At 35.9% G+C, this 16,329-nt stretch overlaps 1 protein-coding gene across 1 annotated transcript; it reads left to right on the top strand.

Annotated features, from left to right (window-relative positions):
- The first annotated feature begins 8,207 nt into the window (after nt 1-8,207).
- LOC107483532 (uncharacterized) lies at nt 8,208-11,244 on the top strand. The gene is made up of 4 exons (XM_052260459.1): nt 8,208-8,796; nt 9,292-9,872; nt 9,979-10,321; nt 10,421-11,244. The coding sequence occupies exons 1-4, from the start codon at nt 8,208-8,210 to the stop codon at nt 11,242-11,244; spliced, it is 2,337 nt and encodes a 778-aa protein (XP_052116419.1).
- The last annotated feature ends 5,085 nt before the right edge of the window (nt 11,245-16,329 follow it).

Below are 16,329 nucleotides of genomic sequence, written 5' to 3'. Positions count from 1 at the left end.
CGTCGGCTTTACCGGTGGATTTACTTATGGTTTTGGTGTCAAATTCGTCAAGTCAAATCATTACCGGCAGATTTTCGTTTCCAACAGTAAATTTGCCAGTAATAATTGGAGAAAAAATGGGAGAAATAGAAGTGAAATTTAGCGTGAGATTTATCAGCGGATTTTTCCACCGGTAAATACAACATAAGGGTGATCGAGCACGTATAAATTTCAGGGAAAATTTTCTCTAATGAGCAAAATTTATATATGAGAAAAAGCTATGCATAGACTCTTGGGGATGCACATCGAGGGACAATCCCAGATTTAGCAGCCGGACTTATCGGGATGGCTTGATAACCGACAGATGAGACTCATCAGCCATAGGACAGGCATGCATCATATGCATATGTTTGAATTTCTTGTGTATGCTCTAATTGGGAATGCCTATGTGATTTTAACATGCTTAATTGTCATACAAGCTATCTACATTACTTGTATCCTAATTGTGTTTGTTATTGTCTGCTTGTTTGTCTGTGTGGTCCCAACGGAGTTTGAGGTTTTGGAGGAAAGTGGATGATGGAGGGTTAGGTTAAAGTTTTGGTTAAGTTTAGGAAGCCTTAGAGGGCCATCCTAATTTATGGTTTCTGCTTTAGTTCTTTAAGTTTTATAATTTGAGTGTCGGAGTTATAGGATTGCCTCTAACTTTCTCGGGACCTTATATCTTATGTATGTAGCACATTTACCATGCTGAGAACTCCCGGTTTTCATTCCATATGGATATTTGTGTTTTTCAGATGCAGGTCGAGAGGCACCTTGCTAGACATTTGGAGTTCTCTGCAGTAAAGTGGGACTTTTGGGAGTTGACATTTTGTGCTATTTTATTATATCTATATGTATAGACTCTCCTTATGTATATATACTTTACTTTTGCACCTCATAGAGGTTTACGGAGAACTAGGGTTGCTTTTATGCATTTTGGGTTATGGATTTCTATATGTATGTATATAAATATTCTCTGGCCAGCCTTAGCTACGCAGGCTGAGTTAGGAGCTTGGTTATCTTGTACCCTTGACCTTGTATTCTCACTTTCTATACATATGTTTATGTACCTCAGCTTTCTTCGTACGCAAGTAACCTTATTTCCAGAGTGTTTCTCTTTTAATTTTGCGATATTTGCTTTACCTATTCTTCAAGGCTCCTCATATATTCTCTTCTTTTAATTATTATACGTATATATATTTTATTTTAGAGGTCGTAATACCACACCACCTCTGTTTTACAACTTAAGCATAAAGCTCTGTGTGGTAAGGTGTTACACTAAATGCTAAGGCAGTAAAGTTGGTATCGTTGTTGTCTTCCTGGCACTAAACGCCATGCTCAGCATTTAGCACCCTTCAAGGCAGTGAGCTCACACACATTATGAGGCACCTGGCATTAAACGCCCAAGTCCACATTTAACGCCAGCTTGATAGAATGGCTACACGCATTTCAAAGCACTTTGACGCTAAACGCTAGATGCGGCATTTAGCGCCAGCCCAATAGAATCGAAATTCTTCTTTTTTCTTCTACACAGACTCTATCAAACTGATCCAAACTTCACTTGAAATAATCAAAATAATAAAACAACTCAAAGTAGCATCCAAATAGGTTTCAAACACTAAAATATAAATAAAACTCAATAAATTCATATCTAAAATAATAAGAAAATAAAGAAAAGATGTTCACGCATCAATATTATTTTTAAACAGAGAATTACTTTGACACGATCCATTAAAAGACCATATATAATGAAGTTCATATTAACTATAAATCACACTCAGCTCTTTAATTTTATTATTTTTTTATGAATCTCTAACACTTTTTGGCTTAATAGACTAGTAACATGGTTAGGAGTCTTCATCAACATACTGAGAAGATGGTATATTGGCTTTAGATATTCTCTGTCTTCTTCACATTTCTGATTTCTTCGCATAGCTCTTTCTTTTATTGTAGTCTAAATTTTTTCTTTGTAATAAAATTTGTACTAGCATAATTTTGGATTTTGCATGTAGTACTCTTGAATTAGATTATTGTACTAGCATAATTTTGGTACATCATTGATCAACTGACATTGGTCCAAGTAACATAAATAACAAATAAATGGAAATGGAGAGAATATTGTTGACTGTTGATAACTTAATGTAACTCATCCAGTAGGTTGAAAATGACACCAAGTAGTGTTTTAATTAAGCTCTCTGTTATTTCTGCAGATTCTTCAACAATGCATACTATGCAAGAGTTGGAGGAGAAAGCCCATCTGAATTGAACAAGTTGGAGGAGTAAGCACCTCTGAATTGAACAGGTTGAAGATGAGCTTTCTATTTGGGAATGATTTTAGGCTTCAGGTTACTATAGAAACTTTTGGAAAATATTGTTGGCAATTGGAGAAAGAAGCAATCCAAATTAAAAGGCCTATGCAGGCTTGTAGAATCAAAGAAAACTGGTCAAAGTCAAACAAAGATGATACTACTTATGTTAACCAAAAACAACAAACAACACACTGCTATTTATTTAGATAACACACAAACCTTTTCTTTTTTTTCTTTTTATTTTAATGTTCTGTCAATACAATGTACCTCTCCGATGCTTTTTGATTTAATTTGCATTCTGTTTCTATGACCAGGAATACGGATATGTCCTTGGTGACTATTAGGCCAACAATGACAAAGATTGTTCTGTGCACAATGTAAAGTTTCATGGCATGATGGAATGGAACGTGGTGAGTTTATGATTTTGAATAAAAATGAAAGAGAGAAGGAAGATATTATGGTGATGAATCTTGCAAAGGCTAAGAGTTGGAGAAGGTGTTCTAAATGCAGAATCTATGTTGAAAAAAATCAGGGATGTTTACACATTTCTTGCAGGTTTGGTTAATTTATTTCTAATGAACAATTAGTCTTTTTTTTATTTGGCACAATTGTATAATGTTAATGTTTCTATTTTCTCTCATTATGGCTCTATTTCTTTTAACTATGTTTATGTTCACAATTTATTGATTGATCATTCCTTAATGAAAAATCATGGTTCTATTTTTCAGCTTATGTTTCTTGTACCATCATAATTTTTCTTTATAGTTTGAACTTGACTGATTATCAATATAATATCATTCCTAATGATGAACAATTAGATAAGGGATGTTCTTAATGTGAACTTACCTGATTGTGATAACAGCATAGTCTTATTATCTTTTTGATTAGGATTTAATTAATTAGGAGAATGCTGGAATATTTTGCTATAATGTCCATTTTTACTTGATAAAATCTCAATTCTAAGCTCTTTGGTTGTGCTAATGATTTATATTATGTGAATTCAACCTAACCCAGTAGAAAGCTAGGTTCTGTTGTTTGATAAAATTGTTTTCTCTTTTTTTTGGAAGTATGACCTTAAAATTTTAATATTTGTACTTGAAGTTCAACTTAGCATGCTTTGGTGAAAGAAGATATTTTAAAATTGGACTGCCAGAAAGAAGATACATAAGAAGAAACAAGATCATGATATTATATTATTTTTTTTACTTTCAACGTATTAGCCAAGCTAGTTACCTCATTTTATGTATGAGATGAATGTGACACATTGTTAGAAATTGGAGCCAATTTAAGTGAAGACATTTAGAATTAAAAAATTATGTTGTATTTGATACTTTATTTGTATTAGAGTTATTACTTTTGATTTTTAATACTAAAAAATTATATATTACGTTTAATAATTTATTTATAAATTATATAATATTTTGTTTATGGGTTATGATTTCTTGTAATTGTAAAATTTTAAACAAAAAATTATTTGTTTAACACAGTAAAAACGATGGTTAAAACTGTAAAATCCGTAAAATTAGTGAATAATTAGCTAATAAATAAATTATTAATCAAATAAATTAGAAAATAGAATTTTATGGTTTAGTGAAGTAGAACTAATTAAAATAAAAATTTTGACACTAATTTTAAAGTATTTGGCCTAAAATTGGGCCAAACAGACCAAACTAGGCTCGTATTATGCCCAAAGCCCAACCAAAACCCACTAACACTTATAACATCATCCTTCTCTCCCCTTCTTTAATGGAAAACACGCAGAAACTGAATTGGGGGAAGGGAAGAACAATGAGCTCTAAACTTAACCCTTGTCATGATTTCAATCGTTGTAACTTTTAATCCGGAGCTCTTATTGCCGCACCGTTTGCGGCCACGCGTTCACTGTGACGAGTTCTACAAGATAATCCCGAAATTTCATAAGTAAGTCTCATTTTTACTCCATACATATCATCCCTTATTTTCAAAAATTAATTAGATTTAGTGTTGAGGAATTGTATAATTTCGGTGCTTAGGACCAAATTGGCTTTGTGGACTTGCTGGGTCTTGTCCTAATTTCACGTTGGTAAGGTGAGGCAACCCTAACTTTTGTTAAATTACTGAATTTGTGAAGCATAAAATAATCCTAGTATTGTTGTATGAAATTTAGATTGAATTGTATACTTGAAAACAATTTTGTGATATTAGAGGCAAATTGGCAAAGTTGGGAGCTTTAGCATGAACTTTGGGGCTCTGGATAATTGTTAACGGTGGACTCTTGAGGTGTTTCGGGATTAATGAGAAATCGTCCAAGGTATGATTTCGGTTTCTTGTAACTAAAATATAATGTGGCGTGAAAACTTAGGCTAGATGGTCATAGGATAGGTTGAAATATATGATTATGTTAAATGCTTAGTAGAATTAATAAAAAAATGTCGTATTGGGTTGAGAATAGATTGGTGGTTGATTCTTGTGGTTAATGGTTGATGAAATGATAATTTGAATGAACAATGATGATATTTGATAAGTGAATATGAGATTGAGTTAATTTTGATGTTATTGTTGGTTGAGATTGGTTATTATGTATGTGGTTAGTGGTTTTGGAGGTTGTGATTGAGGCTCTTATGAATGATGCGTGTGGCTTATATATGATATTGAGATTGGTATGCATTATGATTATTAAGTTTGAGCATTGTTTGTACTTGAATTATTGAGTTGAGAGTGATGATAGTGGAGGATTGGAATAATAATGAAAATGAACTTAAATTTGACTATAATATGCCTCCGGATAAGACGCAGTGGTGCTATCCACTTGTTTTGGGTAAGAGGCGAGAATGTCGGGTAAGATGCAGTAGTATTATTCACTTGCTCCAGGTATGAATTGAGAATGAATAGATGTAAGAATGAATTGTAATGATAATGATGTGTTTCTGTATGTGACTCCGGGTAAGATGTAGTGGTGTTATCCACTTGTTCCAGGAAAGTTCAAGGCTTCGGGTAAAATGCAAGGGTTGTGTTATGTCACCGCTTTCTCCAGATCGAGAAATGTAACACCTCCTAGGTAAGAGGCAGTGGTGAGTTTGTCCCCTACTCCAGGTACGCGGGCAAGATGCAAGGGTTACAGCATTGTCTCACTTGCTCTGTGTTTGGTGTTCTGTTCAGGGTTAGCTACCGGACATGTTAGGTTTGGCTTTATAACCGACAGATGAGACTCATCGGCCATAGGGCAAGCATTCATCATATGCATTTGTCTGTTTTGTTTGAGTTTTCATTTCTTGAGATTGCCTAATTGATAATTTATGCTTACCTACTATAATTGCTACCTGCCGTATCTGTATTCTACTTGTATTTTCTTTGTCTGCTTTCTGTGTGTGTAGTTCTACTGGTAATTTTGGAGGATTTTGGAAGGAAGGAGAAGGATTTCTGTAAAGGGGGTTTAGTTAGAGTTTGGCTAAGTTTAAAAACCTTAGAGGACCATCCGTTTATGGCTTTCGCCTTTGAATCTTTAAGTTTTATAATCAAGAGCGTTGGAGTTCTAGGATTGCCTCTGCCTATTCTGAGACATTATATGTTAGTCATGTGGGCATCGTTACCATGTGGACAAGCTCTGGTTATCACCCCATACATATTTTGTGGTTTTTAGATGCAAGTCAAGCAGTACCTCGCTAGGCGTCTAGACTTACTCTACAGCGAAGATGGGACTTTGGGCTTTTGTGTGTGTGTGTGTGTGTGTCTCTCTCTATATATATATATATGATTAGATTTCTCCTTTTATATATTTTACTTTTGTACCTCATAGAGGTTTATGGAGAATTAGGATTTCTTTTTAGTATTTTGGGACTCGGATTTTATATATATATATGTATGTAAATATTCTCCGGCCAACCTTATCTTCGTAAGTTGAGATGGGAGTTTGAATATTTGTATCTTTTGACGCTCCTTTTTTCTTTTCACACACACACACATATATACCTTACGTTTATTCGTATACGTGAGCTTTACGACTTTACTTTACTCTTTTCTTCAAAAGCTCCTGGATATAAAACTTTTTCAACTATATTATATATATAATTTTACTTTTAGAGGTCGTAATACCTCGCTACCTCAATTTTATGATTTAAGCATAAGACTCTATGTAGTAAAGTGTTACAAAAACTAACTTTCTAAATGATAAAAAATGTCACTTTTACCCGGTAAAAATGACGGCTTGTAAACTGCCACTTTAAACAACATGAAACCCTATTTTAACACGGTAAAAACGGTGATTTCAAATGCCGTCTTAACCAATAAAAATGCCACTATCAGGGTAAAAACGGTGGTTCAAAATGCCGTTTTAACGAACCAAAAATATCATTTTAATCCGGTAAAAACGGCAATTTCAAATGCCATTTTAACCACCCAAAAACGCCACTCTGCCAAGGTAAAAATGGCAGTTCATAAACGCCATTTTAACCAACCAAAAATGTCATTTTTACTCTAGAAATAACGGCGGTTTGAACCGCCGTTTTAACCAACCAAAAACTGTCGTTTTATTTGAAAATAATGACGGTTTAAACCGCTATTTTAACTTATCGAAAAACTACCGTTTTAACCTAGGAAATTATGGCGGTTTTCTAAAAATTGCTGTAATAACCAGAATGACACTCAGAATTATGTCGCTTTCTAAAGTCCTAGTAATAATGGAGGTTCAAACCGCCGTAAATACCCAAAAAAAATCACCGTTTTAACCAAAATTTTTTATAGTGTATATTTTTAAAAAATACTTTAGAAACTCAATATTGATGCAGTTTTTTACAACATGATTAGAATAATAAGATATTTTTATTCTTAAAATTTTGTAATTTTATGCTAAGTATATTTTTTTGTTTTGCGATTTGTCAAAAATTATTTGTCAATTTTTTAAAAAAAATATCTTTTCGTATTTTATAATATTTTAAAAATATTTTTATTGATATAAAAAATGGAAGATATTTCTCCAGTGAATTTTCCAAAACAGGTTGCAAGCTAAGCCCTTCCTTGCGTAAACTTGCATGGGTTGTACATTTTCAACAATTTGAATTGTGAATAATCAGCAAGGATTAACATTATATGGCTATATTTGCTGTTTGGTGATTTGATACATTAACAACATGGAACTTTCACATGTACATGTACGTATATACATACTGGTACTTGCCAAGTATATACGGCATGCGATCACCCTATACCCGCCGTACTTTGCTTTTGCAGTTTTGCAAGTTGCCAACCATATTGAGTGTTGTCCTTTCTATGTTTCCCCACAATTTCATTTCACTTCAGAAAGGACCTCACTGTTATCTCTTCGTATTTAGGCTCATTTTTTTCGAAATGGGGGGGGGCATGAGTGAGCTTAACTTCGATATGGTTTAGGGGGGAAACAGACATATATGTGGGACAGTTTGTTGTCAGTTTGAGCAGCAGGAACACGGACCGTGCGTTTTCTTTGTAATCAATATTTTGAATAACAAATCGCAGGGTCCGATTTGTGTGAGGAGGAGCAGAATTTAGTGTTATAGAAGTCGGACCCTACGAATTCACGATGATTCATTTTTCCAACATATCGTTGGGTCCGAGTTCATAGACGAGGTAACATTGAAGTCGGATCCTCCTTGTTGTGAAAGATTTGGAGGATCTCGGACGGTCCGAGTTGGTGGCATACATTTTAAACTTGCTGCAATGCATGTTTAACCTAGTCGAAGGGTCCGATTTCTACAAAGATGGTGATATAAAAGTGTGAGGTGAATTGGTGGGTGCTTTGTGGCGTCTTCTTCGTTTCTGAACTGCCGCTTCTTCTTCTTTCTTCTATCCATTTTTTACAGTTTTGAGATTTGAAAATCTTGTAGTTAAAGATTAATGTAATGCTTTTTTTGTGTTGAGTGAGAAAAAATGAGTGATAGAGTATTACTAAAAGTATACTACTTTGGTCAGATCTTGTTACAAACGACTGAAGGAGTTAAATTTATTTGTGAAAATCCACTAGATGTTGTTATTCCCTTTGTTATCTCATTTGAAGAGTTGAAAGGTGTAATATGTGAAAAGATTGATTCTGAGAGGGCAAGAAAGATATCGTGTATGCTATACAGATATCCCATACCGGTGTTTGGTGGATTCGTCCAGTATCAAACCAAATATGTGACGGACGAAGCGAGCATGCAGGAGATGTTTTCAATGTATTTTGAAAATCGGTTCCAGATCTCGTGGATCAAGATGTATGTTGAGTTCGAACAATCTGAGGCAGACCGGAATATTCTACGGGAAGATTATAATAGTGACAGTGAGGAAGAGTTCGAAAGCAACTATGAATTTGTTGCTCCAAATGGAGATGAAGATGAAGGTGACGCACCCATGGCCCCAGATGTCACGGAAGTGGCAAATGCACTCGGGAACGAAGTTCCGTTTGAGGAGCCATCCTTCATGCGAATTTTAGACCTGGAAGCCATGCATGTTCCAGAATTTCCAGAATATATGACTGCAGGTACATGAATGTTGTGTTAGTCCTTTATTAGTTAGACATTCATTCAGTTATGAGTTAGCAAGTTTAGGGGTGTTTGATTTTATTTTTTTAACTTTTATATGCTAGAAGTATGAATTAGAAATTAATAATAAAATTGTGCATGGTATGGTGGTTATGACGGATTGAATGAGTTTGTGATAATGATTTGCACTGGTGCGTTCCTTTTAACAGTTCAACTCCCATGAACCGGACCGGACAGGACCGGTCCGGTTTAAAGGTTTGCCGGTTGAACCAGCCTGACCGGTCCGGTTCGTTTGGTATCCCGGTCGAACCGGGAAATGCGGATTGCTTTTTAAATATGCTGCTGTTCTTAGTTATTTGTATGGAGTGACATCATAACATGTTGTTAGGTTCCGAGTTATAGCATGCTGGATTAAGTGAAATTTGATTAACCTTTATAATTGCTTTTTAAATATGTACGTGTTAATGAAATTTTTGCTATTTCTGTTGTCCCAGCAGAAATTCCTATTGTGGAAGACGGTGAATTTGGCGTAGGTATGGAGTTCAGTTCAAGAGAAGCTGTTATTAAGGCGGTAAAAGACTATAGTATACGACGAAGCGTAGACTACCGGGTGTTTGAGTCTGAGCCGTTGACATTTTATGCCAAGTGTACACAATATGGGTCAGGGTGTGATTGGCTTATTAGGGTTAGCTTGATCAGCAGGAGGTACTGTTGGGTTATAAGGAGGTATAATGGTAGTCACATATGTACTAGAGCCACCATTTCACAGGATCATTCGAAGCTGGATTCTATCACAATTGCAGAAGCAATTAAGCCACTGGTTGAGGCGGACCCAGCATTGAAGGTAAAATCGGTTATAGCTGAAGTCCAATCGAAGTTCAACTACACCGTCAGTTACCGGAAAGCATGGTTGGCTAAGCAAAAAGCAGTTGAAAAAATATTTGGTGGTTGGGAGGCATCTTATGAAGCGTTGCCAATATGGTTTGAGACCATGTGTCACAAGGAGCCATCAACTGTTGTCTATTTTGAGACTATGCCTGCATATCAAGGGGATGAGTTGGTGGGTGATATTCGGGTAATTCATCGTGTATTTTGGAGTTATTACCCGTGTAATGCATCGTGTATTTTGGAGTTATTATCCTTGTATTAGGGCATTCAGACATTGTAAGCCAATTGTACAGGTGGATGGGACGCACTTATACGGAAAGTATAAGGGTTGTTTGCTTGTGGCAATTTCACAAGATGGCAACAACAATATCGTCCCAATTGCATTTGCTATTGTGGAGGGAGAGACCTCTGATGCATGGCATTTTTTTCTTAGCAACCTTCGTCAACATGTTGTAACTCGTGATGGTGTGGGACTAATATCCGACAGGCACGAATCCATAAATGCGGCTATGGAACGCAGTAACGGAGCGTGGTCACCTCCAAGAGCTTTTCATATGTTTTGCATCAGGCATATAGAGTCAAACTTCTTGAGAAAGTTCAAGGCACCGTACCTCCAAAAATTGGTCGTGAACATCGGTAACCATTTATCAAATTTAAGCAATTTATTTTTATATCTTCCTTACATAAATCTACTGACCTACATTCATTTGCTTTGCATATGTTGTCATGTTCCAGGATATTCTAGGACGGTGCGGGAGTATGAGGTGCGTTACGAACGGTTACGGGAACGTGGTGAGGCGTACACAAACTGGTTAAACCGAATTCCTCGCGAGCAGTACGCATTGGCCTTCGATGGTGGGTATCGATGGGGGCACATGACAACGAATCTTGTGGAGTGCATTAATTCAGTTTTGAAGGGTGCACGCAATCTCCCCATAACTGCTCTTGTGAAGGCAACATTCTACAGGCTAAATGAGTTATTCACCCGAAAAAGAGCGGAGGCGGAAGCAAGGATCAATGCTGGGCATGTGTTCTCTGAAATCGTGACCTCCAAGTTGCATGCAAACCAACTTGCATCAGGAAATATTCAGGTTAGTTGCTTTGACCGCCAGAATGAGGTCTTTGAGGTTCGGGAGATGCCAAGTGGAATGGAGTTTGCAGTCGATCTACGTGGCCTACGATGTGACTGTGGTGAGTTCCAGGTGGACAGGATCCCCTGCAGACATGTATTCGCATGTTGTGCCAACCAGCGACTGGATTGGCAAATGTATGTACATGATGTGTATAAGATGGACCAAGTGCGGCGGGTGTACCGAGCAAGGTTTAGGCCACTGGGTAATCCTACTACATGGCCTGCTTACATAGGACCTAGGTTCATTCCGAATCCGTACCTAAGACGGGTGACGAAGGGTCGCCCAAGGATGACGCGTTTTCTGAATGAGATGGACACGCGAATGTTACGTCGTCCTAGGAGATGTACTTTATGTGGGGCTGAAGGACATAGTCGTAGCAGATGCCGTCAGACAGGTGCTACGAATACCAACAGAGGTGCCCCTTAGCTTCATATGTTTAACACGAGATTGTATAATATAATCTGAATGAGCAAATTTAATTAGCATTACCTGTTATATGTAACCCTATAATTTATCACAATCTATTATTATGACATATCTGTGGCATTATATAATATCATGGTTAACACATCAATACATCAATCTCGTAATGAGCATATGTTTTGCATCAATACATCAAAGTCATTATTTTATTGATCCATCCTGATTACATAAATACATTGATATCATTAATACATGCATAAATTAATACATTAAAGAATAAACATCATTAATACATTAGCAATATCAATACAAGATAAGCACAATATATATATAATATAATCTGATCATTACTGCTATTTATTATTACATAATGTCCAACACAAAGATATTACTCTGAACATTACAAAGTACACTAAAAACTACATTAAGTCATTACTACATAGTTTCCAACATATACAAATTATCCTAAAAAAACTAAACAACTACTTTCTCATTCCCCATTTTACATCCTTCACAATGCTCTTGCATTTCTTGACCGCTTTTTTAAATACAGAAGGAGTAAAACGATTAGCGCTCCGACGTAGGGGATCGATCCTTAGATTGTAACCTTTGACGTTGTCATCCGGACTGTGTGCCTGACCTGTTACCAATCAAGGGATAAACAACTAGATGCAGCATATTACATATTCATAAGCAACATAATTACAACAAATCAAGAAGAAAAATCCAAATACAGAGGCCAATTATGCAAACAAGATACATTCAAATATAGAATAAGTAAAGTAAAATATTAAACATAATACCATCGTTACGAGATTCTTCATCCTCATCAAACTCTTCAATATCATCCTCCTCATCATCGCCTTCCTCATCTGGGTCGTCAACTAGATAGGCATCGGTTTCTCGTTCGAGTGTGTTAGTGTCTTCCTCAATAAGTCCCATGTTAAGACGGCTAGGATTTTGACTATTAATGACACCGCGACCACCGTCACTCCTACTAGAGTCGACAGATACGAACCCTCCAGAAGCAACGGATGAGGTATGGCCTGGATACCTCGCATCCAGTGAATACCTGCCTGGCATGATCTCAGGCTGATGGCCATATTGTGACTGTGTTGCATCTGCAGCCATGAAACCAAGCAACTGGCTAAAAGAAGGTCCTTCACCTGTTTCAAACTGTGACATACCCCAATATTGTTGCTGCATTGGAAATGATGAGGTGAACTGTGTCTGATGTTGATACTGGGTTGTGGGTTGAGGTTGTTCTTCTTGAGTCGGATTTGGAGGTGATATTTGTGGCTCTTGATCTTCATTGTCCTCATCCATATCCTGACTACCCTCCTCAGTATCCTGGTTACCCCCATCCATATCATCATTACCCGCATCCATGTCCTGGTTACCTTCATCATTATCTTCACCCACAAGATTCAACAAGGCTAAGCGGTTTCCATATTTTGTACGGTACCAGTTCATGTAAGTATCCAAATGATGCTCTGAAGACATGGGAAGCTCAGAAAGAACGTAGTGATACCTGTTTGTCCAATGCATCACCCATTTTGAATGACTCGGTGCCGTGGCCCAGTTAAGATTCTTAGGACCAGTCAGAACCTCTCCATGGGCCTTATCCAAATTCTGCTCAACAGTAGGTACTCCCTGAATGAAACCAAACTGTTGCCTGACCCTATCGGTCGCATGCCACTCGATACATTCAAATGACACTAATGGAACTGTAGCGCTCCAAACAACCGCTTGCATGTAGATTTCAGTAGGAATTATGTTTGGGTCCACACGATCCACAGCATAAGCAACCCAGACAAACTGGAAAAATTCGGGATACTCATCATTACAATCCACAATTCAAATAAAAATTAAAATGCATTATACCCACAATGCAAGTAAATTCTAAAAACGCATGATGCTTTCTAAGAAAACTTGTTTTACTAAAACACACATGTCCTTCCTGAAGTTCATCAAAAGCCTTCCTAAAGTGATCTAGCTTCAAATATCTAAATCGTCGGTCACCACGCTCCCAGTTACGCCACCTAAAATGATGTTCTCAATTAGATCAACTGAAGCTTAAATATCAAGAAATGGGTACATTGTAACATAGTATTACCTGTTTGCTAGTGGAAAACTGCGTGGTTCTCTAGGAACCGGCGATAGATAAGGTAGTCGGATCCAAGCCCATACCAGCAGAAGTGTTAGTGGACCATCTATTTCCTTACAGTTATAACGAGATGCCCTGCATAACGCCCTGTAAAGGTGTGCTAGGCATGCCGAGCCCCAACTATACTGTCCAATATTCACAAAATCACGTAGCAAGGGTAGAAATTTCCAATGAACACCTGCCCCAGACTTATCCCCAAACAGGATCGTTCCAATCAGCAACATAATGTGGCACCTAACATACCTCTGTATATTTATTTCATCAGTCAATTGTAAATTCTCTTTTAGATTCCTCAGCCACGTCAGTTTTATGCAGCTAGATCTACACTCCTCTTTTCGCGGTGCAACCCCTAATTGAAGCAAACACTCCGCCTCCAAAGTTTCAAAACTACTCATTGTCATCCCTGTCACTGGAAGACCATCTGTGGGAAGACCAAGAATTAAAGCTACATCTTCAAGTGTCACAGCACATTCACCAATGGGAAGGTGAAACGTATGTGTGTCTGGATGCCAACGTTCGATTAGAGCATTTACCAATGCTTTCTGACACTGCACTATCCCAATCTGAGACACATGATAGAACCCGGTAATTCGCAAATGATCCTCCACTCTATCGTTGTACCGATCCGGAGGAACTGGATGGTTACATGTCAACATTCTTGATTTCTACAATAAAAAAAAACATAACAACTTACTTGTCAGATAATTAACAACTACTAACTTACCATCATGAATGAATTTACTGATTATATAACTAATTCTTCTAATTTCCAAAATAATTTAATTAATCCTAAAAATTATTCGTAACTGCAGCTGAAACCCATTACACCCACATATATTCCTAATCAATATTTTCAACAATATTACATCATTTACAATAAAGTCGAATGTTAATTACTCTTTTGCTAAATATTTTTTTCCTCCATAATAAAAATTATTAACAATCAGTATATGCCATCAATTATATTCTAACAACAGTAATCATTAACTTGCTAATAATAATTACTAAAATTAATAATTTATAAATATTCTCATAAAGGAAAATCAAACATGCTTTAATTAAAAAGAATCTAACTAATCATTTAGCATTAACACTTTCTCACAAGAACAATAACATTAACATAACTACTGCCATAACAGAACAATTATACTTAATTTTTTTTTATAAATTAATTTAAATAAGATTGTATTACACTTAATTATAATTATAATAAAAATTAATATAAAATTCAAAATACAAAAACATTAAACTCCTAATGACTTACTAATATCTACGGTCTCTCCCTCTCTGCAACACTCCAAAACACAAAACCTATCAACAATAACAATAAAAAATTGCCTAACAGTGATATATAAATATAGTTAATAATCTGTAAATAAATTTAAAAAAAACTATATAATAATCATTTTATTTATATTTCACAACTACTTAGACTCTAACACTAACAACAACAATTATGATAATTAATTTTTAAATTTTAATAATTATTCACATAAAAAATTAAATACGTTTTAGCAAAAATTTAAAAAATTTAAAAAATACTTACATAATCAGGATCACTGAGATAATGAATAATGTGAAGCTCAGATCGATCAACATCTTTAATTTTATATTTTTTTGACATTTTTCTTCTCCACCATGCAACACCAGTACAGAGAAAGGAAGAAGAAGCTGAGTTTGAGAGTGAAATGTGAGATAGTGGTGTATTCGGATGGTGAGAGAGAGGGGTTTCTTGTTTTAACATAGCACCGTATATGCATCAGGTGGGGAAGCGACGCGTGTCTCCTGTCCAGCGAACTCGGACCGTGCGATTGGCGAAACGGAAATCGGACGGTCCGCATGCATTCAAGAACTCTGAGGGTCCGAGTTGCTGAGTGACGTCACCCAAATGCATGGAACTCGGACCATGCGTTTTCTGTTGATAACTCGGAGGGTCCGAGTTGCTTCAGGACTGTCACCACATTCTTGTTAAGCACTCCCCACCCCCATATCGTATTCATACACCAGCGTTGGGGCCATATGTAAATTAAAAACCGTCGTATTTGTCGTCTTTTTTTTTTTTTTCTTATTATATGAAAAGATAGAAGGAAGTGAAGGAACACTTTTTCTTTTTCCTTTTTAATTTTTTTTATTAATTATGTTCTCTAATAAGTAATATTTTTTATTCGACAATCAGCTAATAAATTGTAATTCAAAACTCGCACATCTAAACTATTAAAGAGTACAAAATCAAGTTTGCACATTTCTGTAATGGTCTCTAGAGTGTAGTGAAAACAGAAATCAATAGTGTAAGAGAAGAGGACAGAGAGAAGAACGAGGAAAACAGAATAATATGTTTGTTGAAAATGGCTTTAGTTACCAAAATTTCAGAATTACAGCAGAGCAGGCTGTAGAGAAATAGAACATGGAGAGACACAATGCAAATATGGGTCCTTCGTTTCTCGATTTGGAGGCTGGATATTGTTTGACGGCAGTGGAACAAAGAGAGAACAGAAAATGGGGAAACACGTGATCTGTTTTAAACTTTTAAGATTGTTGTAATCTGAACAAAAGAATACTCACCACATAAAACATGAATATTGATAATAAATAATTAAATACTTATTTATTGGTTTTATTAACTCTAACTTAAACGCCATATTAAAAATGGGCTGGGATAATAATATGCTTCTATGTCAGAAATCAGAAGGGATAATCTACCTTGTATACTACAAGAGGTTTTGGCGCAATTGTCTATATATCATTATATGAGAAAGTTTAGGGACAACATTTTTGTTGAAACAACCCTTAATCATTAAAAGAAAAATAATTAATTTTATATTATTAAATATTATTTTATACTATTAAAAATATTGATGATAGTTAATTAATAATTAAATATCACAAATTTTATTGACTTTCTAATACTCCTTTTATTATAT

The sequence above is a fragment of the Arachis duranensis genome, chromosome 4 (genome assembly GCF_000817695.3).
Source record: "Arachis duranensis cultivar V14167 chromosome 4, aradu.V14167.gnm2.J7QH, whole genome shotgun sequence".
NCBI lineage: Eukaryota > Viridiplantae > Streptophyta > Magnoliopsida > Fabales > Fabaceae > Arachis > Arachis duranensis.
Note: the sequence above shows the minus strand (reverse complement) of the source record. Positions and strands in the feature narration are given on the sequence as shown.

What these genes read in the sequence shown, in the direction of transcription:
- LOC107483532 (XM_052260459.1), top strand. Translation starts at nt 8,208, where the DNA reads ATGAGTGATAGAGTATTACTAAAAGTATACTACTTTGGTCAGATCTTG. An exon ending in TCCAGAATATATGACTGCAG is followed by an intron (nt 8,797 to 9,291) that starts GTACATGAATGT and finishes CTGTTGTCCCAG; the next exon opens with CAGAAATTCCTATTGTGGAA. An exon ending in AAAATTGGTCGTGAACATCG is followed by an intron (nt 10,322 to 10,420) that starts GTAACCATTTAT and finishes GTCATGTTCCAG; the next exon opens with GATATTCTAGGACGGTGCGG.